Here is a 26,617-nt window from a genome sequence, read left to right as displayed (position 1 = left end):
TGTGCCTTATGAAATGATCACCTCAGTAAGACCAGTTACTATGTTTGAGCACTGGTTACAATATTATTGACTATATTTCCTATGTGCAAATTACATCCTCATGACACTCATTTTATATCTGGAAGTTTCTACCTTGTAAACTGCTTCACCTATTTTGTCCAACCCTTCAGCCCCCTCCCCTCTTGTAACCATGAGTTTGTTCTCTGTATCTATGAATCTGTTTCTGTTTTATTTGTTCATTTGTTTTGTTTTTTAGATCCAACATAGAGGTAAAATCATATAGTATTTCTTTCTCTGACTTATTTCATTTAACATAACACCCTTCAGGTCCATCCATGTTGTTGCAAATGGCACGATTTTTTATGGCTGAGTGATATTCCATTGTGTGTGTTATACATAGCTACACACACACATACATACCACATCTTTATCCATTCATCTATTGATAAACTTAGGTCCTGTCGATATCTTGGCTATTGTAAACAATGCTGCAATGAACATAGGGGTGCATATGTCTTTTCAAATTAGTGTTTTTGTTTTCTTCAAATAAACTGAAGTGTAATTGTTCAACCATTGATAGTTCTATTTTTAGTTTTTTGAGGAACCTCCATACTGTTTTCCACAGTGGCTGGGCCAATTTACATCCCCATCAACAGTGTTTGAGGGTTCCCTTTTCTCCACATTCTGGTCAACACTTGTTTCCTTTTAAAAAAATTTATTTTACTTATTTATTTTTGGCTGCATTGGGTCTTTATTGCTGCATGCAGGCTTTCTCTAGTTGTGGTGAGTGGGGGCTACTCTTTGTTGCCGTGTGTGGGCTTCTCATTGCTGTGGCTTCTCTTGTTGTGGAGCGTGGGCTCTAGGCACATGGGCTTCAGTAGTTATGGCTCACAGGCTCTAGAGCACAGGCTCAGTAGTTGAGGCGCATGGGCTTAGTTGCTCCACGGCATGTGGGATCTTCCCGGATCAGGGCTTGAACCCATGTCCCCTGCATTGGCAGGCAGATTCTTAACCACTGCACCACTAGGAAGTCCTGTTGTTTCTTTTTGATAAGCCATTCTGACATGCGTGAGGTGGTATCTCATTGTGGTTTTGATTTGCATTTCTATCATGATTAATGAAGTTGAGCACATTTTCATGTGCCTGTTGGCCATCTGTATGTCTTCTTCGGAAAAATGTCTATTCTGCTTCTTAGCCCGTTTAAAAAAATTTTTATTTTAAATATAGAGTTGTATGAGTTCTGTATACATTTTGGATTATCAACCCCTTATTGGATATATCATTTGAAAATATCTTCCCCCATTCAGTAGGCTACCTTTTCATTTTGTTGGTGGTTTCCTTTGCTGTGCAAAAGCTATTTAGTTTAATGTGATCCCACTTATTTATTTTTGCTTCTGTTGCCATTGCCTGAGGAACATCCAAAAAAATATTACTAAGACTGATGTCAAAGAGGTTACTGCCTATGTTTTCTTCTAAAGAGTTTTATGGTTTTGGGGTCTTAAAGTTAAGTCCTTGGGGCTTCCCTGGTGGCGCAGTGGTTGAGAGTCTGCCTACCGATGCAGGGGACACGGGTTCGTGCCCCGGTCTGGGAGGATCCCGCATGCCGCGGAGCGGCTGGGCCCGTGAGCCATGGCCACTGACCCTGCGCATCCGGAGCCTGTGCTCCACAACGGGAGAGGCCACAACAGTGAGAGGCCTGCATACCAGAAAAAAAAAAAAAGAAAAAAATTTAAGTCCTTAATCCATTTTGAGTTTATTTTTGTATGTGGTGTAAGTGGTCTAGTTTTATTCTTTTTTTAAAATAAATTTATTTATTTATTTATTTATTTATTTATGGCTGTGTTGGGTCTTCATTTCTGCACGTGGGCTTTCTTTAGTTCCGTCAAGTGGGGGCTACTCTTCGTTGCAGTGCGCAGGCTTTTCACTGTGGTGACTTCTCTTGTTGCAGAGCACAGGCTCTAGGCACACGGGCTTTAGTAGTTATGGCACATGGGCTCAGTAGTTGTGGCTCACAGGCTCTAGAGCGCAGACTCTGTAGTTGTGGTGCACGGGCTTAGTTGCTCCGCGGCATGTGGGATCTTCCCGGACCAGGGCTCAGACCTGTGTCCCCTGCATTGGCAGGCAGATTCTTAACCAGTGTACCACCAGGGAAGCCCCCTAGTTTTATTCTTTCACGTGTAGCTACCTAGTTTTCCCACCACCATTTATTGAGGCAACTGTCCTTTCCCAATTGTACACTCTTGCCTCCTTTGTCATAGATAAATTGACCATATGACTGTGGGTTTACTTCTGGACTTTTTACTCTGTTCCATTGATCTATGTGTCTGGTTTTGTGACAAGACCATACTGTTTTGATTATGATAGCTTTGTAGTATGGTTTCAAGTCTGGGTGCATGATACCTCCAGCTTTGCTCTTCTGTCTCAAGACTGCTTTGGGTATTTGGGGTCTTTTGTAGTTCCATACAAATTTTAGAAATATTTGTTCTAGTTCTGGTGAAAAATGTCATTGGTATTTTGATAGGGATTGCACTGAGTCTTTAGGTTAAGTAGTATGTATATTTTCATGATATCGATTATTCCAATCCATGAGCATGGTACATCTTCCCATTTGTTTGTGTCATCTTCAATTTATTTCCTCAGTGTCTTATAGTTTTTAAACTAGAAGTCTTTCACCTCCTTGGTTAAATTTATTACTAGATATTTTATTCTTTTTGATGCAACTGTAAATGGGATTATTTTCTTCATTTCTATGACAGTTCATTATTAGTGTACAGAAATACAACAGATTTCTGTGTACTAATTTTGTATTCTGCAATTTTAGTCAATTCACTTAGCTCTAACAGTTCTTTGGTGGAGTTTTTGGGGTTTCTATATATACAGTGTCATGCCATCTGCAAATAGTGAGTTTTACTTCTTCCTTCTTTAAACTGAAATTTCAGAAACAGACCTGATTGAAATAAAAAGGCATTTATTTGGGGTTTGTTAAGAATGTAGTCCAGGAGGGAATTCCCTGGCAGTCCAGTGTTTAGGACTCTGCCCTTTCACTGCCAAGGGTGCGGGTTCAATCCCTTGTCAGGGAACCAAGATCCCGCAAGCCATCTCCCGCCCCCCAAAATGTATTTAGTCCAGGACACACAGAGTCAAGGAGCATGTGAATTGTATTCTACTATACTACAAAATAGAGAAAGGTTAAAATAGAAGGCAAAAACTGCAAGGCCATAGTGAGTTACATAGTTGTCTGTCAGGAATTATAATTGGAGCAAGCAAGAAATAAGGCTGCTTGTTAACAAGGATTGGTTGGGGTCCAAAATGGTTGCAGAGTTACAAGGGGAAATTTTAGACCAAAAGGATGAAGCTTCTGGGTATTCTAAATATGGCTGATGGTGTCCTTGGGTTTGGTACAATTCAAAGAAAGTTCAAATTCTCAGTGATGCCGGGATGTGTCTGAGATCTGATCCTCAATGGCTGCTCAACTCCATTTTGTATACCTGAGTATGATTACACCATTACAATTTCAATTTGTCATTCCTCAAGGTAAAGATTTTATGACAGATGAATAATTCCAATATTAGGATTATCAGGATTAAAGAAAACATGAGGAAGGGGTAAAAAGGCTTATTGACCCTCAGTGTGACAAAGTCAAGTGTATAGGTACCTCAGTTAACAAAAAGAAAAACAGTCTGAAACTATCAACAAAGTTGGGGTTACAGGCCTGGTCTCGAATCTTGTGATGAGCTGTCAACTCAGATGTCATCTGCTTCTGACCCAGGGAAGTTTTTCTTGTTCTGATGAAGGTCATCAATGGGTTGGGAGGTCCACTCAGGATTGGTAGCCTTTTAAAAATGAGAAACGTGACTCCATGATTGAACACCAAAGGTTTTGCTGCACATGGCTTAGTGAACAACCTGTTAATACCTGATTAACAACCTCTTTCCATTGAGGTTTCAAAGCATCTCCAGGGAGGCGTCTTTTCCAATAAATATAATCACCTGGTTGTAAATTATTTTCTTTAATGTCTTTGTCTCCTGGGAACTCTTTTTTTTTTAAAGGTTACTCACTTATAAAAGATTCTAGTACTAGTAAGCATGAAGCTTTAATGTTTTTAGTTAATTCTTGGCAATATGTTAAGAGGTCTCCTTTAACCACATTGGGCTTATGTAGTGCATTATATATTTTCATTGTTCTTCCCATAATTATTTCAAAGGAAGAAAGTCGGTGCTTACCAAAGGGGGTAGACCTTAGGCTGAGCAATACCAGGGGCAGGGCTTCCGGCCATGGTAGATTAAAAGATTCAACTAGTTTAGCCAATTAAGTCTTTTTAAAATTATTATTATTGAAATATACTTGATTTACAATGTTGTATTAATTTCTGCTGAACAGCAAAGTGATTCAGTTATACATATATATATATATATATATATATATATATATATATATATATTCTTTTTCACATTGTTTTCCATTATGGTTTATCACAGGATGTAGTTCCCTGTGCTACACAGTAGGACCTTGTTGTTTATCCATTCTATTCAATATATATTGTATAATAGTTTGCATCTGCTAATCCCAAACCCCCAATCCATCCCTCCCTAACCCCTTCTCCCCCATGGCAACCACAAGTCTGTTCTCTATGTCTGTGAGTCTGTTTCTGTTTTTATACATAAGTTCATTTGTGTCATATTTTATTTTATTTATTTTTTTGTGTGTGTCATATTTTAGATTCCACATAAAAGTGATATCATATGGTATTTGTCTTTCTCTTTCTGACTTACTTAGTATGATAATCTCTAGTTCCATCCATGTTGCTGTAAATGGCATTATTTCATTCTTTTTTATGGCTGACTAGTATTCTATTGTATATATGTACACCTTTTTTATCCATTCTTCTGTCGATGGACATTTAGGTTGTTTCCATGTCTTGTTAGCCAACTGAGCCTTAATGGCTCTATATGTAAGTTCCACTAGCCCGGAGGACTGTGAATTATAGAGGCAGTGGAAATACTGCGGGGGAAATAAAAGGCCAAGTTTTACAGATTGACTGAATAATTTGCCCTGTAAAATGAGTTCCTTGATTACTATGAAGCTCAGATGAAATACTCCATGTAGAAATTATTTTTTCCAAAAGAATTTTGCCTACCAAAAGTGCTATAGCCCTGCAACATGGAAATGTTTCAATCCAGTGAGAAAACATGCATACTAGTACAACTACATATTTATATCCCTGAGATAGTGGCAGTTGGATAAATTCCATTAATCATACCTCAAAGGGTCCTGAAGGCAAAGGAAAACAATCTTTAGGGAAATGGATGGGTTTACCTGGATTACGTTTTGGACAAAGGTTACACTTCAAATATACTTCAGTGGCTATTTTGTGGGATGGTTTTCAGTAGCATTGTTTTGCACGTATCATTTTATCTGGGCCCCCATATATGTTCAATAATATGTTCCTGGAGGCTATGAGTCAAAACTGGAGTATTGTTAGACCCGTACCATAAATTATGATCTTCCCAAAATTTACATCCCTGGTATAAGATTTGTCTTGTTCCTCTGGAGAAACACTGTTTTAGGTTTCTGCCAGTAAATCCTGTAAGCTAACGTAAGTAATTAGGTAATAATTAAAGCTTTTTTGAAGTGGGTCAGAGAGCAGCAGTCATTGCTACGGTATCGGCTAAATTATTTCCTTTCCTTTGAACCAAGCCTTGACTAAGCTGAGATATTTATAATGGCCAGAAGTTTTAGTATTTTAATAGCTTCCAGAAGATCCAATACATATTGGCTATTCTTAATAGTTTGTCCTGTGCAAGCCCTTGTCCAGGAAGATCCCACATGCCGTGGAGCAACTAAGCCCGTGAGCCACAACTACTGAGCCCGTGTGCCACAACTACTGAAGCCTGTGCGCCTAGAGCCCATGCTCCACAAGAAGAGAAGCCACTGCAATGAGAAGCCCACTCACCGCAATGAAGAGTAGTCCCCACTTGCCACAACTAGAGAAAAAGCCCCCGCGCAGCAACGAAGACCCAACGCAGACATAAATAAATAAAATTTTTAAAAAAAGGGGACATGGTGGCTGATGTCTCTTGTTTTTTTTTTTTTTTAAAAAAAGCATACTGGCTATCAGTATAAATATTAACAATTTGATCTTTTGCTATAATGCAGGCTCAAGTAGTTAGAGGCTGTCTTTTTGAGAAGCCTGCATGCCTGAAGAGCAAAGAAGTTAGTTATCCACATATTGGAGTAAAGTGAAGTCATTTGGGAAAGTAACATCTGCAAGGTATGATTTTAAGGTCTGAGAAAAGTAAATAGGATTCTCCGTATATCCCTGGGGCAATACTGTCCAAGTGTACTGTTGATCATTCCAAGTAAAGGCAAAAAAGGATTGGCTGTCTGGATCCACTGGCATAACAAAGAAAGTACCACATAAATCAGCCATGTGAAAACCTTGCTGTCTGTGGGAACTGCAAACAAAGGGATATGGGAATTAAGGACTACTGGATGGTGGGATATGACTATATTATTGATGGCTATTTAATACTGAACAAAATGCCTCTTCCATTAGGTTTTCTAACTGGGAGGAAGGGGGTATTGCAAGGACTGGTGCAAGGAATCACTAGACCTTGTTTAATATAGTCTTTTATGATATGTTGAATTCCTTTTATAGGTTCCTGTTTGAGGAGATATTACTTGATGTTGGGGAGGGGTTAAGATGAGTCTACATCTATTTTGATTGGGGTTGCTGAATGAATGTTCCCTCTATCCACAGAGATTTGAGACCGTAGTGTTTGTACAAGTTCAATCTTTCTTGGGGTTATGACTGATGTGAGAAAAATGATGGCAGCTTCACATGCAGGGCCTAAATTTGTGTCATTAGGGCCTTGTTGATTGGAATGTTCTTCCAGATTTAAAACATTTCCCCCTTTTGTGAGAAGGAAACATGTGCATTATGGACCTCTAAGAGGTCTCTTCTGAGGATGTGTACAGGAGTGGAAGGAAGGAGAAAGGAATGTGTCTCTGTGACAGGGCCAAGTTGGAATGGAGTGGGTTGAGATTTAAAAACAGTCATAGGGTTCTTAGAAACTCCCACCATTGAAATTGTTTTAGTACTCCACAGAAGAGAATGTTTCAAAGTGCTGGGATTGAGAACAGAAAGAGTGGTACCCCGTATGAATTAAAGCTGTGTCTGCTCTCAAACAATGGTGAATTCAATTTCTCCAGAATGTTAGTGAGAAGAAAGGGAGAAACCCCAGGTATTTCCTTGGAGCAGCCCTAGGTGAGACAGAAAGGAAGTTGCATAGGACCTTTGTTTGGAGAAGGGCTAGCAGGATTTTGTTTTCTCTCTGAGTGATTTTCTGAATTTATAGCAAGCTCTTTTAAAATTCCCAGGCTTTCTTTGCAATAATAGCAAAGGTACCTTTGAAGGTCTTCTGTGTTGGAGGGTCTTTCATTGTAAGACTTGAGGCGTGTTGGCTTTTTTTTGGCCAGTCAATTGCTGAAGCTGTAAACTCATTATTTGAGTAGCCTTCTTCTTGGCTATTTTTGTATAGTCTTGGACAGCTGCTGTGCCAAACTGCATAAATCACGGGCATCCATGGCTGCCCAATTTCACTGATACCTTCTAACTAAAGTGTCAAGTTCTTAATCTAAACCGTTCATGAGTTGGTATTAACATCTTCCATCCCTGAATACTGTTTGAAAGTTTTTTGAAATCTTTCAAAGAATTCAAGTACAGGCTCCTTAGGTTTTGAGTACACAGTTGGATATGTTTCAATCAGTAATATTTGGGGAAACTTCTGGAATAACCAGTAAAGGGTTTTGGCTAAGCCTTTGGCCCTATCTTGATCTTCAGTTGTTTTCTTTTGGAAGTCTTCTATAGGTTTTTTCCAATCCATCTTATTAAGCCATTCTTTTGCTCTGCCTTCCCCTACCAGCATGTGTATAAGTTGATTAGGACCAGAATATCTTGGTTCATAGGTTTGTATAACAAGATTAAATTGTTTGGCAAAGGAAATGAGGTCCAAAAAGGATCACAGAATTCTTTAGCTATAGCCCTAAGTTCACGTTTACTCCATGGGACAAAGACAATAAAAGGTTCAGGTGGACTTCGTTTTAATAGGGGCTGCCAGGACAGGGGGGTTGAGTGGGGTTTAGGCTCAGGAGTGTTAACTGATGGAGGAGGAGGAGGAGGGTGTCTGGTGGAGAAAGAGAAGAGGGGGTAAGTTAAATAAAAAGGGAGTTTGGAAAGAGGTGCGTAAAGGAATGGAGGAGAAGGTGCAGAATTGGGAGGGGAATGGGACTGGGGTAAAGAATTTCATGATTTCTTAAGTTTAGAAACAGCCTGAGTCAATTTTTAATTACAGCTTGGAGGGAAGCAATTTCCTCAGTATTATGTTTAGAGGCCTCTAAATATCAATTAAAACATGCTTTCTGAGACCTCCCTTGTGGCACAGTGGTTAAGAATCTGCCTGCCAATGCAGGGGACATGGGTTTGATCCCTGGTCCGGGAAGACCCCACATGCCACGGAGCAAGTAAGCCCATGCGCCACAGCTACTGAGCCAGCGTGCTGCAACTACTGAAGCCCACGCTCTGCAACAAGAGAAGCCTGTGCACTGCAACGAAGAGTAGCCCCCGTTCATCGCAACTAGAGAAAGCCTGTGTGCAGCATTTTATTATTTGTTATTTTTAATAATTAATTTTAAAAATATGTTTTCCATTAATTTTTCTGTTTCTGGTATTTTTTCTAGGCATGCATGAAGATTGACAAATTTGGGAATTTCAAAATCTTCCCATTTTGGCCAGGGCAATTTAAAATCATACCAGGTTAAATGGACCCATTTAGATAGGTCGTTACAGGATGAGGGCCCACAGGTGTTAAACACAAAGCTGACAGGGTTTTGTTTTGTTTTGAATGAGAACTTGGCATTATTCTGAGTACTCATCAAAATCAAAAGAAACCTGAAACCTGAATCTCCTACCAAGTGGCACAGATTAAAACAAAACAAAATAAAACAAACATAAAAATTCCACTCCCAAAAGGGAGCACTAAAGTCAACACTGAGAGACACCCAATTTTATTTATGATCTAAACCTTGACCAAATGAGAGTTTTGGGTTCAGGAGGACTCTCTGCAGTCTTTATGTGAGTGAAAAGATTGCTAAACGCAATGGGTCCATGTAGGTACTGAATGCCAACACCAAGTCTGAAGAAGTGCTGGAGGTCACACTGGGTAATACCAACTACACCGAGCAATGTTAACCTAAATTTCAGAAATGGAGACCTTATTGAAATAAAGAGGCATTTATTTGTGGTTTATTAGACTACAGCCTGGGAGACACAGGTTCAAGAAGCACCTGAACTATGTTCCTCTGGATTACAAAATGGAGGAAGCTTATACAGGCAAAAAACTGCAAGGGCAGTTAGTTCCATATGTTGTTTGTAAGGAATTATTTAGAGATGGCAAGAAGAGTGCTTGCTAAACAAGCATTGGTTGGGGTCTGAAATTCTTGAACTGACAAAGGGGAACCTTGAGACCATAAAGTTACACCCAGCAGGTGTTGTTCTAAATATAACTGTAGGTGTCCTGGGGTTTGGTACTTCACAAAAAGTTCAAGTTCTCAGTGGTACAGGGATGTGTCTGAGACTAGAACCTCAATAGTCTTCCCAATCCGTTTTGTACACCTGAACTATAATTACTCCATTATGATTCCAATGTTTCCTCACTTTGCAATTTGGATGCCTTTTATTTTTCTTGCCTAGCTGCTGTGGCTAGGACTTCTATGAATGGTGGTGGGGGCACATCCTTCAAGGACTGAGCTTTAAGCCACTGGGGCCATGTACCTATTTCTCCTATCCTGAGCCTCAGAACTGTTCCCTAGTTTCCGCACACTGGTAGAAAGTTGCCCCCACCCTGTCCCATACTCTCACATCTCAATGTGTTCATGATATCCATTACAGAAGTGCAAAATCACATTGTTTTAAATGGAGTTCACATGATGTAGCCTTGAAATAAGGGGAAATCAGAACATGTGAAGATATCTTTGCCATTTGCAAAGGGCAGGGTGACTTTGAGACAGATGTGTGCCTCTGTGAGCCTGGCGCTGCCTTCCAGCAGGGCAGGGATTTCAACTCTCACACAGTTTGTGATTATCTATGTGCTAAGATTCTCCTATTTGGGGATCCAAAAGGAGGGTAGAATCCCACACCTGATTTAAACCAAATTGAAAACAAATTCATTTTTCCTTAGCAGTGTTCCTTCTCAGATGCAGACTTTTCCCATTTTGCACTCTCTCTGTGGCTTTTGGATTAAGAGACCTGACCCACGTCAAGCATTTGTTCAATCACTATGGAAGGCAGTGCCCATTGATTAATATTGTGTTATTGCTACATTAGGTGAAAAGCTACTGTCTGTGCTGCCTACATAAATACTGCCCATTGTCATGCACAACCCATTGGCAACATGCAGAAGTGGTCTTTTTTTTGTGGAAGTGGGTCTAGTGGTGAAGGGTTGTGCTCAGAGCAGAGGACAGAAGTCAAGAAGACATGTATAGCAAAGTCAAATCCTTCAAGGACTTTGGGGAAACCCTTCTTACACTTGTTTAAGATCTATACACTTTTGGTCTCTTTTTCATGTATCAATATTCACTGAGCACCTAGCACAATGCCTGGCCCATACTAGGTGTTCAATAAATATCTACTGAATGAATGAATGAATGCCCTCATCCAAGCAAGGTGAATATATATTATTATATTTTATGTGTACTTAGAAATTATATAATGTTCTTTAAATCTTTGTAAAGGTTAACAGCCTAAGTCTTTTATTTGTGGGTATGAAGTGGCAAATTTGGGAAAGAGAAAATAACAACATGTTTAGGCTGTTTTCAGTGGGTGCAGCCTCTGTGTATAATGAACAGCTCCCCCCCGCCAGTGATTCATGATGATCAAACTTACCCTTGTAATTTAGCCCTGTGAGAAAGACAGCCATTGCCCAGACATCAATGCACATGACTGTACCGCCACTGCCTTCTAACTTATTCATTCTAAATATCTGGACACAACAAGGGGAGAAGGATTCAGAAGCAGTGATCAGCACAATGAGAAATTTGGTCTCGGGTAGATTACACCCCACATCTTCTCTTTCCCACAAACCTAATACTACAAGCAACTTCTTACAAAATATTTGGATATAAAGGTAAAAGTCCAACAAATTTTTTTGTTCAAAAGCATTGGGAAAAAAAAAAAGAAAAAAAAAAAGCGTTGGGAATGAAGCTATAATAAAAATTTTGTGGCCACAATACTAAAACGGACAGGAACACACGTTGTGCTCTATTTGTAACCATGGAGATCAGCTCCAGCCCAGATGGGGCTGATGTAGGCACTGCATCCCCACCTCAGGTGATCTTGTGGTATGGGGTACGCCCCCTCTTCAGTTCTGTGCAATCCAATTAACAAATGCTGACCTGGCTCCGGCCAATCATGGCTGGATTGCCCACAAAACCAGGTAAGCATTTGCTGGGATGGAAGCAGGGACAGGGGAATGGGGCATTCAAGAAAGAATCAGGAAGGGAATTCCCTGGTGGTCCAGTGGTTAAGACTCCCCACTTCCACTGCAGGGGGCACGGGCTTGATCCCTATTTGGGGAACTAAGATCCCACAAGCCATGTGGCGTGGCTAAAAAAAAAAAAATCAGGAAATCTGTACCCATTATTTTATTTATGGAGTGCTTGCTATTGCCAGACACTGCCCCTATCACTGGATAAATAGCAATCTTTCTCTCCCTCATGGAAATTACATTTTTGCATTAATTAAAAATTTATTTTCCAACGGAATATTGTTTCTATTTTGAATTATTTGGGAGGGTACCATAATCATTTTAGTATTGTAGCCATAAAATTTTTATTATAGCTTCATTCCCAGCATGAGGTAACGACTTTTACCTTTTTGTTTGTTAAATATTTATTTATTTATTTATATTTTACTTGGCCGTGTCAGGTCTTAGTTGCGGCACACGGGATCTTTGTTACAGCGTGCAGGATTTTTAGCTGCTGCGTGTGGGATCTTTAGCTGTGGCACGCTAACTCTTAGTTGCTGCATGTGGGATCTATTTCCCTGACCAGGGATCGAACCCGGGCCTCCTGCATTGGGAACACCGAGTCTTAGCCACTGGACTACCAGGGAAGTCCCTAAAGACTTTTACCTTTATGTCCAAATATTTTCTAAGAAGTTGCTTGTAGTATTAGGTTGAGTTTTTTAGTAGGAATGATCACTGCTGTAAGGGTGAGAGAAGTCTCACATAAATCCAGGAAGTTTGGCTTTAGGCGAAAGATGCAAAGTCAATAGCAGGAGTAATTACCAGCAGTACTATCAGGAGTTAGGTGTCACCATGCTGAATCTGAGGTATTGCAGGCACCTCTAAGTGGAGTTGTTAAGTGGGCATGTGAAATATACACCTGGAGTTTAGGGAAGGAGGGGGTTCATGTAAAGATACCCATAAGCAGGAGATCGGCACGTGGACTATGTCAGACTTAAGAGGAACACCCCACAGGTTATGTGGCAATGCCATTAAGGCTGAAGGGAGGGTATTCTGCATGGACTGGCTTACTTGCCTGGACCCCTGGACAGGGGTGGTGGCTGTCATCATCACTAAGACAGGTTAGGAAGTACAGCGACCATGAGACAGAGTGTGTGTGTTTGCATGAGTGTGTGTAGGGGGTGCGGGAGGAGGCTGTCATCATCACTAAGACAGGTTAGGAAGTACAGTGACCATGAGAGAGAGAGAGAGAGAGAGAGAAAGAGGGAGAGGTGTGTGTGTGTGCGCGCGCATGTGTGTGTGTGCGCGTGTGCATGTGGTGCGGGAGCTGGCCTCAGATGAAGATCCAGGAGTGACACGAAATTCCAAGGAGGTGAATAAGAGATTTATTGAGAGGCAAAGCAGTAAATGGAATCAGATGACACTGAGATAAGACCTGGTGCTGTTTTCCTCTCTACAGGCTCAGAGTTTTGTGATAACTCCTGGTGAAGCCTAAAGAGTGTCAGACTGGATGATAGATTAGCTAAAGAGTAAATAAGGTCAATTTCTACCAAACATACAAAGAACTTACACCAATCCATCTCAAAGTCTTCCAAAAGACTGAAGAGGACGGAACACTCCCAAAGTCATTCTATGAAGCTACCACCACCCTGATACAAAAACCTGACCAAAACACCACCAAAAAAGAAAATTACAGGCCAATATTGTTGACGAATATAGATGCAAAAATTCTCCACAAAATATTAGCAAACCAAATCCAACAACATATAAAAAAGATCATACAGCAGGATCAAGTTGGATTCATCCCAGGATCACAAGGATGGCTCAACATATGTAAATCAATCAATGTAATACACTACATCAACAAAAGAAAAGACAAAAACCACATGACCATCTCAATAGATGCAGAAAAAGCATTTGATAAAATTCAACATCCATTCATGATAAAAACTCTCACCAAAGTGGGTATAAAGGGAACATATCTCAGCATAATAAAAGCTATTTATGAGATTTCCCTGGTGGCACAGTGTTTAAGAATCTGTCTGCCAATGCAGGGGACACGGGTTCGAACCCTGATCCAGGAAGATCCCACATGCCGCGGAGCAAGTAAGCCTGTCTGCCACAACTACTGAACCTGTGCTCTAGAGCCCGCGAGCCACAACTACTGAGCCCGTGTGCCATAACTACTGAAGTCCATGTGCCTAGAGCCCATGCTCTGCAACAAGAGAAGCCACCACAATAAGAAGCCCATGCACTGCAACAAAGAGTAACCCCCACTCACTGAAACTAGAGAAAGCCCATGCGCAGCAACAAAGACCCAATGCAGCCAAAAAGAAAAGCTACTTATGACAAACCCACAGCCAACATAATACTCAATGGTGAAAAGCTGAAAGCCTTCCTAAAATCTGGAACAAGACAAGGATGCCCACCCTCACCACTTCTATTCAACATAGTATTGGAAGTCCTAGCCAGAGCAATCAAACAAGAAAAAGAAATAAAATGTATCCAAATTGAAAGGAAAGATGTAAAATTCTCATTATATGCAGATGCCATGATACTATATATTGAAAACCCTAAAGACTCCACACAAAAACTACTAGAACTGATAACTGAATTCAGCAAGGTAGCAGGATACAAGATTAACACACAGAAAACAGCTGCACTTCTTTACACTAACAATGAAATATCAGAAAGGGAAAGTAAGAAAACAATCCCTTTTAAAATTTCATTAAAAAAATTAAAATACTTTGGGCTTCCCTGGTAGCACAGTGGTTGAGAATCTGCCTGCTAATGCAGGGGACATGGGTTTGAGCCCTGGTCTGGGAAGATCCCACATGCCAGGGAGCAACTAGGCCCGTGAGCCACAGCTACTGAGCCTGTGCATCTGGAGCCTGTGCTCCACCACAAGAGAGGCTGCAATAGTGAAAGGCCCGTGCACCGCGATGAAGAGTGGCCCCCGCTTGCCACAACTAGAGAAAGCCCTCATACAGAAACGAAGACCCAACACAGCCAACAATAAATAAACAAATGTGGGGTTAAAAAAAAAAATTGAAATACTTAGAAATAAACCTGATCAAGGAGGTAAAAGACTTATATGCTGAGAGCTATAAAACACCGATAAAAGAAACTGAAGATGATTCAAAGAAATGGAAAGCTATCCCATGATCTTGGGTTAGAAGAATTAATAGTGTTAAAATGGCCATACTACCCAAAGCGATCTACAGATTCAATGAAATCTCCATCAAATTACCCATGACATTTTTCACAGAACTAGAACAAAAAAATTCTAAAATTTATATGGACCCATAAAAGACCCATATTGCCAAAGCAATCCTGAGGAAAAAGAAAAAAGCTGGAATCATAACCCTCCCACACCACAGACAATACTATAAAGTTATAGTCATCAAAACAGCATGGTACTGGCATAAAAACAGACACATGGATCAATGGAACAGAAGAGAGAGCCCAGAAATAAACCCACACACCTATGGTCAATTAATTTTCAACAAAGGAGGCAAGAATATACAATGGAAAAAAGACAATCTCTTCAGGAAGTGGTGGTGGGAAAGCTGGACACCCACATGTAAATCAATGAAGTTAGAACACTCCCTCATACCATACACAAAAATAAACTCAAAATGGCTTAAAGACTTAAACATGAGACATGATACCATAAAACTTTTAGAAGAGAACATATGCAAAACATTCTCTGACATAAACCATAACAATGTTTTGTTAAGTCAGTCTTCCAAGGCAAAAGAAATAAAAGCAAAAATAAACAAATGGGACCTAATCAAACTTATAAGCTCTTGCACAACAAAGGAAACCACAAACAAAACGAAAAGACAACCTACGGACTGGGAGAAAATATTTGCAAACAATGTGATTGACAAGGGCTTAATTTCCAAAATATATAAACAGCTCATACAACTCAATAACAACAACAAAAAACAAATAACCCAACAAAAAAATGGACAGAAACCTAAATAGACTTTTCTTCAAAGAACATACAGATGGCCAATAGGCACATAAAAAGATGCTCAACATCACTAATTGGTAGAGAAATGCAAATCAGAACTATAATGTGATATCACCGCACACTGGCCAGAATGACCACCATGAAAAAGTCAAATAAATGCTGGAGAGGGTGTAGTGAAAAGAAAACCCTCCTATGCTGTTGGTGAGTATGTAATCTGGTAAAGCCACTATGGAGAACAGTATGGAGGTTCCTTATAAAACTGAAAATAGAGTTACCGTATGATCCAGCAATCCCCCTCCTAGTCATACATCTGGAGAAAACACTAATTCAAAAAGATACATGCACCCCTATGTTCACAGCAGCACTATTTACAATAGTCAAGACATGGAAACTACATAAATGTCCAATAGATGGAAGGATAAAGATGTGGTGTGTGTACATACACACACACATACACACACACACACACAATGGAATACTACTCGGCCATAAAAAAGAATGAAATAATGCTATTTGCAGCTACATGGATGGACCTAGAGGTTATCATACTAAGCAAAGTAAGCCAGAAAGAGAAAGACAAATACCATATGATATCCTTATACATGGAATCTAAAATATGATACAAGTGAACTTATTACAAAACAGAAACAGGGGCTTCCTGGTAGCACCGTGGTTAAGAAGCCGCCTGCCAATGACATGGGTTCGAGCCCTGGTCTGGGAAGATCCCACATGCCACGGAGCAACTAAGCCCGTGCACCACAACTATTGAGCCCGCACTCTAGAGCCCTCTAACCACAGCTACTGAGCATGCACACACAGCTACTGAAGCCTGCGCGCCTAGAGCCTGTGCTCTGCAACAAGAGAAGCCACCGCAATGAGAAGCCCGTGCACCCCAACAAAGAGTAGCCCCCACTCGCCACAACTAGAGAAAGCCCGTGCACAGCAACGAAAGCCCAATGCAGCCAAAAATAAATGGTAATAAAATATTAAAAAATCTTAACGAACAAAACAAAACAGAAGCAGACGTGAAGGTTGGTGAGTTGGTGCGGAGTTCGTCTCGGCACGCGTGGCCGCGCTGGGATGGATTCCTCCTCATCTTCCTCCACAGTGGGTTTGGGCTCGGTTGACTGGCAGCTGCAGCATTTCATGGACGTAGAGACTCAGAAGCAGCGCTTCCAGCAGCTGGTGCACCAGATGACGAAACTTTGTTGGGAAAAGTGCACAGACAAGCCTGGGCCAAAGTTGGACAGTCCGGCTGAGGCCTGTTTTGTGAACTGCATTGGGCGCTTCATTGATACAAGCCAATTCAACTTGAATCGACTGGAACAGACCCAGAAATCCAAGCCAGTCTTCTCAGAAAGCTGTTCTGACTGACTTCAGCATTACCTCTTTGGAAAAGGAAGGTAGTTCAAGAAATGAAGAGCAGTTGATGGGATGGTTGAAGAAAAGGTGGGGGATCGGCTCCCACCTTTGTCACTCTTGGGACATCCTGTCATCTGAGAATGAACAAAGACCATTTTTTTTGTGGGGGGGGGGGTGTTTGAGGGTCAAATGTGTTTGGGGTTGTGTTTTTTAATGCTAAATCTTCGGAAAACAAATGACAGATGAATGCAAAATTCTACTAGATGTATATTACTGTATGTGGGATGAAGCTTTTCTCATAGTCCCATTAACTGCTCCCTACAATTTTAATAGGGGAACTGCTCTATAATTTGATAGTGGGACCACATAGGTAATAATCTGTTGTTTGTGTGGATTCGTTTCAGATTTCTAGAGAGAGCGACATACGTCTTTGTGTCTCTCAGAAAGGGCAGCAGCAGGGGAAAGAGTAATTTGGTACTTGACTGTAGCCCTCCTTATCTAGTGTTTGACTATCAGTGCTGGAAAAAAAGATGTACTGAATATTCATACAGTACATTTCACCTTTCTAGATTATCTCTCTCCCTTATACTGTGATTCACTTAAATATCTATATAAAGTACAGTCTTGAGCTAGTACAGGTAACCTGAGAGTCTAGAGGCCTTTGGTTAAAGGAATCTAGCCAGTGAACATAATTCTCATACTAAACCGCCACAAGGAAGAAGTTAACTTACCCTGTATATTGGGGTCCAAAAAAATTGAAAGATGTGCCTAAATGAAAAAATAAGTTATAAAGATTTAGGCCACTCAAAAACTAACAGCAGTTTCAGGTAGAAGTGCATGCCTAATGTAAATCAGCATAGTTTCCGTTTAGTGCATTCTTTTAATCACTGAAATAAAAGATTCTACAAGAAAAAGCAAACAAACAAAAAGAAACAGACTCACAGATACAGAAAACAAACTTAAGGCTACCAAAAGGGAAAGGGAGTGGAGGAAGGGATAAATTAGGAGCTTAGGATAAACAGATACAAACTCTATATACAGATAAACAAGGTCCTACTGTAGAGCACAGGGAACTATATTCAATATCTTGTAATAAACCATAATGGAAAAGACAAGAGTAAATGAGGCCAGCTGGGAGTCTCTTGGGCTGTGGTGGGAGAGGTGGGGTTGGGCTTTGGATGAGAGGAGGTAGATAGAAAAAAGGTGTGACTGGTGTAGAGTCAGCACATGCAATACTGAAGAGGACGTAGGGCTTGTGACTTCCACAAAAGGTCAAAACCTGTGTTCCTGTTTTATCGGGTTGACCAAAAAGTTCGTTCAGGTTTTCCCGTAAGATGCTACCGAAAAACCCGAACCAACATTTTTGGCCAACCCAGTATTTTGTAACTCTCGCAGTTTTAGGTTTTTCTATATATGTCTATGATCCATAGTTATTTAATTCTTATAAGTTCTCTTTGCATACCCAATTGCATACCCAACTGCTACCGCACACTGATCTAACAAATCATTCTTTCTATACCAAATTGCTTTTGTCCCTTCACTGAAAAACAACTGATCAGTTGTGTGTATGTTTATTTCTAGACCTCCTATTCCCTTACATTTATCTATTTGTATTTATGCTAGCATTTTCTTGTTTCCAGGTTGTTTGGCTATTCTTGGTCCTTTGCACTTGAATTTTCATTGTAGAATCCACTTCGCAATTTCTATTAAAAAAAAAAAATAGAGCTAACCGAGATTTTGACTTGGATTTCACTTAACACATAGATCAGTTTAGAAGGAAATATTGAGCGTTGCAATCCGTAAATGTGAGATCTCTCTCCTTTTACTTGGGTCTTAATTTTTTTTCTCTAATTTTTAAAATTCTGTTTACCCATCTTGCATGTATTTTCTACATCGGATGGTATGCTAAATTTTAATTGTATTGACTATATTTTCTTATTTTTTTGTATTTTTCCTACTCTGGCCTTTGGGGCCTTATTCCTGGCAAGGCTATCCCTCTCAGAGCTAGTTAATTCCTGCAGGTAAAAAATCCCTCCCCTGTAAGCATGCTTATTATACACAAACCGACCAATCTGGAGCCCACACCCCCAACCATAACCTTATCAAACTCACACACCAAACCAATAATCCTCCCTGCCCTATACCGTACCTAGCTCTGGTACCTATACCAGAGCTAGGTACGGGACAACTAGGGTCCACCCTTCCAAAACGGAGCCCACTGAAAAATTTCAAACTGTCTGTCTTAGTCTTATAGGTCTGCTATAACAGAACACCATAGACTGGGTGATTTATGAAGAACAGACATTCATTTGTCCCAATTCTGGTGACTGGAAGTCCTCCAATGCCATAAAGGTGCCTCATGATTGGGTGAAGGTCCTCTTCTGGGTGGCAACTAGGGATGACCCCTGAAGCCCAAAGTCTGCCAGAATTTTTCAAGGCTGTGAGCCATGCTCTTCTTGAACTGCCTCCTGAGCAGAAGGTGGAGGCCCAGCATATGCGGCCCAGTATGACATGCTGTGCTTCCTGTTTCTAGGGAACCGTGTAAGTGTCCTTCTTCAAAGTAACTTCCATGTCTGCATGTCTCACAGTGCATGATTAAAACAAGTCCCTGGTACATTTCAACACAGACATTTGGGGCGGGGAGGGGGGATCTGAAGTTCTCAACTGTTTATTGCTATTGCAAATAGAATGGTTTCTTTTATATGGATCTTGAATTCTTCAAGCTTCAGATAGTCGTTCTAGCAGGGTCTTTTGGTTAATGTTATGTTTTGTTTTTTATTGAAGTATAGTTGATGTACAATATTATATAAATTAGAGGAGTACAATATAGTGATTCACAATTTTTAAAGGCTGTACTCCACTTATAGAATATTGGCTATATTCCCTGTGTTGTACAATATATCCTTGTAGCTTATTTTGTACCTCACAGTTTGTACCTCTGATTCCCCTACCCTTATATGGCCCCTCGCCACTTCTCTTTCCTCACAGGTAACCACTAGTTTGTTCTCTATACCTGTGAGTCAGCTTCTTTTTTGTTATATTCACTAGTTTGTTGTATTTTTAAGATTCCACATATAAGTGATATTATACAGTATTTGTCTTTCTCTATCTGACTTATTTCCCTTAGCATAATACCCTCCAAGTCCATCCATGTTGTTGCAAATGGCAAAATTTCATTCTTTTTTATGGCTGAGTAGTATTCCATTGTATATGTTTATTCTGGGTTATGCTTTGTTTGGAGATCCCATAGAGTTTTCTCCGTAGATCAGTTTTATTTTTTCCTTAACAATGTGAGTAATTTTACTTTTTATTGCCTCATTATTGTGACAATAACCTCCATCTCAATATTGAATAGAAGTCTAGTTTTATTAAAATTTCCAGTATAATACTGAACCAAAGTCTTGCTTAATTTGGCTTTGTCTTATTTTTCTACTTTTTTAAGGGACAACATGCCATTAAATTGAGGCCATTCTTTTCGCACCATGTGTTTGGTCTATAAATTTAAAAATTACAAATAAAAATATAGGTATTTACTCCATTAAAAAAAAGCTTCACACTGAAATCTAGTATTTGAACTATAGTATTGAATCTATAGTATTTGAACTATATTCAGATATCACAGCCGAGTCAAGTTGATATATAAAATTAATCATCACAAGTTCACCTCTTGTCAACTTGGCACCATACAAACTTAAACCACTCCTTATCTCCAAATAAAGACAACAACAAGGTCATGATACAACTATCCTGTGTACAACCAAAAATACAATAACTCTTTCTTCAGAAAGGAGACAGATTCCCTGGGTAACATTCACTCTCCTCCTTGATATCCTATAACTGAATACTATGATATAAATTTAACAATACTTAAAAACTGTGATGTGAAGTCAACACATCATCTGTTAAATGACAAGGGCGTGAAAGAAGGAAGAAAAAGATATTGGCTGGAGCTTCCCTGGTGGCGCAGTGGTTGAGAGTCCGCCTGCTGATGCAGGGGACACGGGTTCGTGCCCCGGTTCGGGAGGATCCCACATGCCGCGGAGCGGCTGGGCCTGTGATCCATGGCCGCTGAGCCTGCGCATCCGGAGCCTGTGCTCCGCAACGGGAGAGGCCACAACAATGAGAGGCCCACGTACCGAAAAAAAAAAAAAAAATTAGGAAGAAATACTCACGACATTACTGATTACTATCCTCACTTCTGTTAATGGTCACATGAGCTAACTAATATGTAGCTCTTCCACAATCCATTCCATGCTCCTTTTGTCCTCAGCAGCACCTCAAATGGTCTTTTTTTCTTTTCTTTTTTTGCGGTACAGGGGCCTCTCACTGTTGTGGCCTCTCCCGCTGTGGCATGCAGGCTCCGGACGCGCAGGCTCAGCAGCCATGGCTCACAGGCCTAGCCGCTCCGCGGCATGTGGGATCCTCCCGGACCGGGACACGAACTCGTGTCCCCTGCATCGGCAGGCGGACTCTCAACCACTGCGCCACTAGGGAAGCCCTTGAATGATTATTTTTTATTCCCTGGTGGGGTGACCAAAGCATTCTTTCCTGAAGGGTCTGGGCCATGAGTTGTCCTGCCTGAAGTAGGTTGTGGATAGTTTTCCATTGACTTTACCATAGATCATGACAAGACATCTTAAGGGATCTCTGCATTCCAGACACACACTTCCTTTGTGCAAGTACCAGTGGGAAGTATAGTCCAATTTGCACCTGATAATCACATTCAATCACCAGAGCCAGCACAGTAACTCTTACTTTTCCTGTTGATTCAGAAGCATGAGTAGTGCAAAGTGGCAGACTGGCAGTGTTACTCTCCAGGACAACGGAATCATTCTACTGCAGCAGTGAAAGCACTCTTCCCTTTGCAACTAAGACCTCTACACAATCAGTGCTTCACGAAGACAGGAAGCAAAAATTTTCCCTAGTGCCTCTCTATGGATAACTGTCAGTGGTGCCACTCACATATCTACCCCTTGATTCCTGGACGCATCAATCCAGGCCATGGGACAAATAGTCCTATTTGTTGTTTGATGATTCAGAGCCTATACAGCTTCCTGGGGAATCTTTCCCTGGCCCTCCAAGTATTGCCACATAGCAATCTGCCGAGGCCACAGGAAACATGTGAGGATCATGTAGACACCAGGGACCTTTGAACCAAGATTGTGCTGTTTAGGAAGATCCCTGGGTGGCACTGATGACAAATGCCATGTAGGGGTCTGCCTGACTCACCCTTTCTTCTGAGAACAGCCCTGCTAACTGGGCTGTGGGGGCACCTGACCTCAGCAAGCTGGGCCAGTCAGCTTCCCTCCTGTGGAATCAGGAACAGGGACCTCAGACTGAGGCCCAAGGGTGCTGGGCACTGGGATGGGGGCTGGTGTTCAGAAGGACATTGTTTCTATCCCACCAATCACTGCTACAGACACAGCGAGACCAGGCAGAAGGGACCAGAAAACTGCAGGGCCTGTGGGGAGGAGGAAAGGTGACTCCTCTGTCCTTCCTGATCAGCCCAGAAACAAGGTGGGTGGGGTCCCCCACAGGTGTGAGAGCTGAGCACTTACCCAGTGAGAACAGTAGCTCACAGGTCTCCAGCATCACCTCCTGGTACAGAGTCCTCTGGTCCATGTCAAGTTGTCCCCACTCCTCTTGGTCACAGCCACATTCTTAAAGGTCACCACCACCTGGAGAGTCAAACACAGGTAGTAGTGTTGGCCTTGTGCACTTGGCTGGGATCAACCCTGTCACTCTGTTGCTGGTGAAGATGCAGAGAGACCCAGGCTTGAATCACCGAGGCCTCTGGATCGCCAAGTTCTGTGTTGGGCTCAAGGGGGAAGCAGATGCAACCTTGAGACATAATGCAATTGTGGCTGAGAGAAAAGCCTCCCATGAAGGAAGTCACTGGAGATGACACAGACAGTGTCACCGTGACACAGACAGTGGTGTTCCATGAGGACTGGGGAGAGATGGTAAGTGCTCTGGGAAAATGATCATGATGATAATTCCAACAATGGTAACAGTAAAGTGATAGCACCTAAGCCTCCCTGGTCCTCACAGTGCACCTGCCCCAAGTTGAGGCCTTTACACAATAAGATTCCTTGCTCGGGAGCCAGACTTCCAGGGTTTGAATCAAGACTCTGGAATTCGACACTTCCTGCCAGTGCGACCACAGGGAGGACATCCCATCATTTCTCTAAGCCTCGATTTCTGCATCAATAGAACAATCAGTCCCACTTCACCAGGCCGTTTGGAGAATGAAAGAGAAAATGTTTACATGTGAGATGCTGGACTGCCTGGCACAGTTACGTGTTCAATGTATTTTGTGACTCTTACTAATCCTCCCACGGCCCATGAGGTAAATGCCATCATCACCTCCGTGTCACAGCCAGAGGTCTGAGCCCCAGGCAGCTCTAGAAAATCAGCCACAACCTCAAATTTAAGGAGCAGAAGTGGGAATTGAACATCCAGTAAAAGCGGGAACAGAGTTGCCAGAAGATTGGCAGGTGGGGGCAGGGGTACCTTAGCCAGAATTATTATAAAACAGCCAGGAAAAGACTATCCTAAGAGGTGACACTGATGCACAGGAAGGGTGGGGAGAGGTAGCCCTGCAGAGATCTGGGAACAGGGCCCCAGACAAAGAGAAGTGCAAGTTGAAGCTGGAAACTGGGCAGGAGTTTTACAAGTTCAAGACTGCCTGGCCGTGTGCGGTGAGTGAGGGAAAAATGGAGGGAAAAAATCTTGGGGGTAAGCAAGGGGCAGATCAAGTAGAGAGAGCACTGTGGGCCATACATAGTTGGGAGAAAGACTGTATTTATTATAAGTGTGAGGCAGGCACCTGAGGGGGAGACCCATTCATTCACTGAACCATTTGTTGAGTACCTTTTATAAGCCCAGGCTGTTGTTCTAGGTCCTGAGCAGCAACAGGTGCTTATGCTCAGCAGCTGGGAAGAGATCCTAAACAAGCAACTAAATAAATGAGCAAGACAATGTCACAGGGACCCAAAGATTCCAAAGTCAAGAAAATAGAGGTTAGTCTGCTTTAGACAGGGCACCACGAAAAGCCTCTTTCAGGACAGCACACTGGAGTGAGGCTGATATAAAGTGAGGAAGGAGCCAAGTGAATGGGAAGTTAACAAATAAGACAAGTCCTGACAGCGATCAGGACTATGAGGGTACTCAGGGCCACGGCTATGGAATTACCCAGGACCTCTTGTGTTTTCATGTCCAAACGGACACCACACTCCTGCACACTACCACCACTTACCATATGTAACTGAACCTCAAACAGGAAAACAGATTCAGTGGGAAGCCAGTTCGACTGGCTGTAAACTGAAAGACAAATTCCTTGGCCTTCTGGGCGCCCTGTCTCTCCTGACACCTTTTCTATCCTAGCAGGGCTGCAATCCCCAAGCTGCTGCAGGCTACTCCTGCCTCTTCCTCACCCCAGCCCTTATCGCTGTAGAGGTTACACAGCTGGGAAGCCCAAGGGTCAGATTCTCCCAGGAGTGAGCCTCTAACATCAACAGAGGCTCAAGAGGCACCTCCGTGGAAAGAAAATCAGAGCGATGCTCCCTGCACCGTGCTGGACGCGGGGGGATACACGTCACCCATGTGCTTTTTCTAGTTCCCTCAAACCCAGTTGGAGGAACTTTAATATTCCTGTTTTGTGCCCGACAAAACAGAGACCAAGGGCAACAGGGAAAGCTGCTCAAGGTCCTAGACTCGGGAAGGGGCGGGGCCGCAACACACAGAAAGGTCTCCGGACTGTGCGGCCTGCGCTTCTCCCTGCGGGTCCTTCCACGCCACCGGTATGGGGTCAGGGGGATTCGAGAAGCCACATCTCTCCCTACCACACAGCGTCCCATTCACTGACTGACAGAAATGGGACCCTCCGTGTGAAGCCCCTAACCTGGATTCCCACCCGAAGCACAAGCGACCCCATCCCGAGGCTCCGACAAACAATGCCCTGGGGAGGACAAGATGACAACTCACAGGACACCACCATCCAGCACAGCAGCGCGCCTCGGCCACGTGGGTGGGGTCCGAGCGGGCGTGGCCTGGCGCACCTTCCACTCACCTGCGCCGGGGTCACCAGCGCCGCTATCGCACCGCGGGGAGCGTAGGGCCACGTGAGGGCGCCGGAGACCGGCGGGTCCAGCGGGCTTAGCTGACACTCCCCCAGGTCGCACAAAGGCATAGGTGGGCCCTCCAGGCTGTCCTCCCCGCTCCGTCCCTAAGTCCCGGGAAGAGCTCGTAGTGGGTGGGGACACACCAGCCTCACCACAAAGAAAAGCGCGCTCCTCCGCCGCAGGAAGTCCCGCCCCTGACAACGCGAGCCAGTAACGGCCCTTTTCTGTGACGCCATCAGTCCGGCCCTCACAGCCATCCCGCAAAGCACAGCCTGCTGGGTAGTGTGGTTCTTTTTTAAAACATATTTTATTTATTCACTCATTCGTTCATTCATTCATTCATTCTGCGCTACGTCTTCGTTGGGGCCCGCGGGCTTCTCTGGTTGTGGCGCACGTGGTAGCGTAGTTCTTGTTCTGCAGCCGGCCGGGAGAGGGTGTCTCTGTTTCTTCTCGGAACCTGGGGCCCAGAGGCCTGGAGAGGAGCTGGCAAAGGAAATGCAGAGGCTCTAATGAAGGAGGCCAGGCATGGGATGTTCCTAAGGGGAATGATCCAGATTTCCCTGTTGTGTTTTTTGCATCTTGTCATTTAAGATGCTCGGAACATAACAAGTGGACATACTGTATTGTAAATTTTTTAATGTTCGTATTCTGCTGCCTCAACATCCCCACAGACTGGCTGTGAGCACATCCCCACCCCACCACCCCACCCCGGGTGACTGGGTACACCAGAGTGATGAGGCTGTGGCCCCAACTCAAGTTCCCCTTCTTGTCCTCCCATGACTTAGTGACATTCCAACCCACCAATGAAATCCCCCCATGACTTCTGCCTGGGTACTCCGCCCTGATCCCCAGTAATGGCACTTACCTAGGGGGCCCCACTCTTCTGCTTCGTTGAGAATGCTCTCCAGGTGCTCCTCCTATATGGCTCCTGTGTGGGGTGGCATGCCAGTCTCTTCTAGGACCTGTGAATATAATAAATCCTTTATATGCCTCTAAGGGTACAATTTCCACAACTGTGTTGTAGTGCTCCATAAAGACCCCACAAGTGGGACTTATTTCTCTCTTCACCATATGGGGGAGTAACACATGGTATGATATCACTCAGATACAAAGTACCTTCACTCATAGCCGCAAACTAATAAACATTATCTTGTTCCTTTTCAAATACATGTGGATGGAAGTTTTACAATCAGTTTTCTCAGTTTCAGTATGTTTGCTCAGAATCAAGAGAGAAAGGGCTTCACACATGGCCATTACTAGGATGTTGGGGAGGAAGAGGTTGGTGTCCCTGAAAAAGATGGACAGTAGTGAAATCTTTTCTATAAACTTTTAAATAAATTGATGAAGTTCATCAAAAGTAAGTTGGGAAAATATAGGGTAGATTTTTTTTAAATGAGGGTGCTTTGACATAAATTATAATTTTAAGCATATGTTATTATCCAAGCATCTTTATTTTGTCCCTTCTGTTTTTTGAAGAGGTATTCCCTTTAAAGGGAGATATTGTTTTGTAGACTGCATTCAGCCAACAGGAACACAAAGGAAAACCTGAATGCACACATTGCAATGTCACTCAGTCACAAACTGCATGTTTTTTTTTTTTTTCTGGCAGGGCTGCACAGATTTCGGGGATC

At 42.4% G+C, this 26,617-nt stretch overlaps 1 protein-coding gene and 1 long non-coding RNA gene across 2 annotated transcripts; one reads left to right on the top strand and one right to left on the bottom strand.

Annotated features, from left to right (window-relative positions):
- Positions 1-3,140: 3,140 nt before the first annotated feature.
- Positions 3,141-25,174, bottom strand: LOC116743543. The gene is made up of 3 exons (XR_004346808.1): positions 24,935-25,174; positions 22,422-22,541; positions 3,141-3,833 (listed from the first exon to the last, which is right to left on the bottom strand). It is a non-coding gene; the product is annotated as an uncharacterized LOC116743543 (long non-coding RNA).
- On the top strand, positions 16,532-17,003 carry LOC116743540 (mitochondrial import inner membrane translocase subunit Tim8 A-like). The gene has a single exon (XM_032612079.1). The coding sequence runs from the start codon at positions 16,582-16,584 to the stop codon at positions 16,873-16,875; it is 294 nt and encodes a 97-aa protein (XP_032467970.1). The 5' UTR covers positions 16,532-16,581; the 3' UTR covers positions 16,876-17,003.
- Positions 25,175-26,617: the final 1,443 nt, after the last annotated feature.

The sequence above is a fragment of the Phocoena sinus genome, chromosome 19 (genome assembly GCF_008692025.1).
Source record: "Phocoena sinus isolate mPhoSin1 chromosome 19, mPhoSin1.pri, whole genome shotgun sequence".
Taxonomy (NCBI): Eukaryota; Metazoa; Chordata; class Mammalia; order Artiodactyla; family Phocoenidae; genus Phocoena; species Phocoena sinus.
This window is presented reverse-complemented; position numbering and strand designations above follow the sequence as displayed.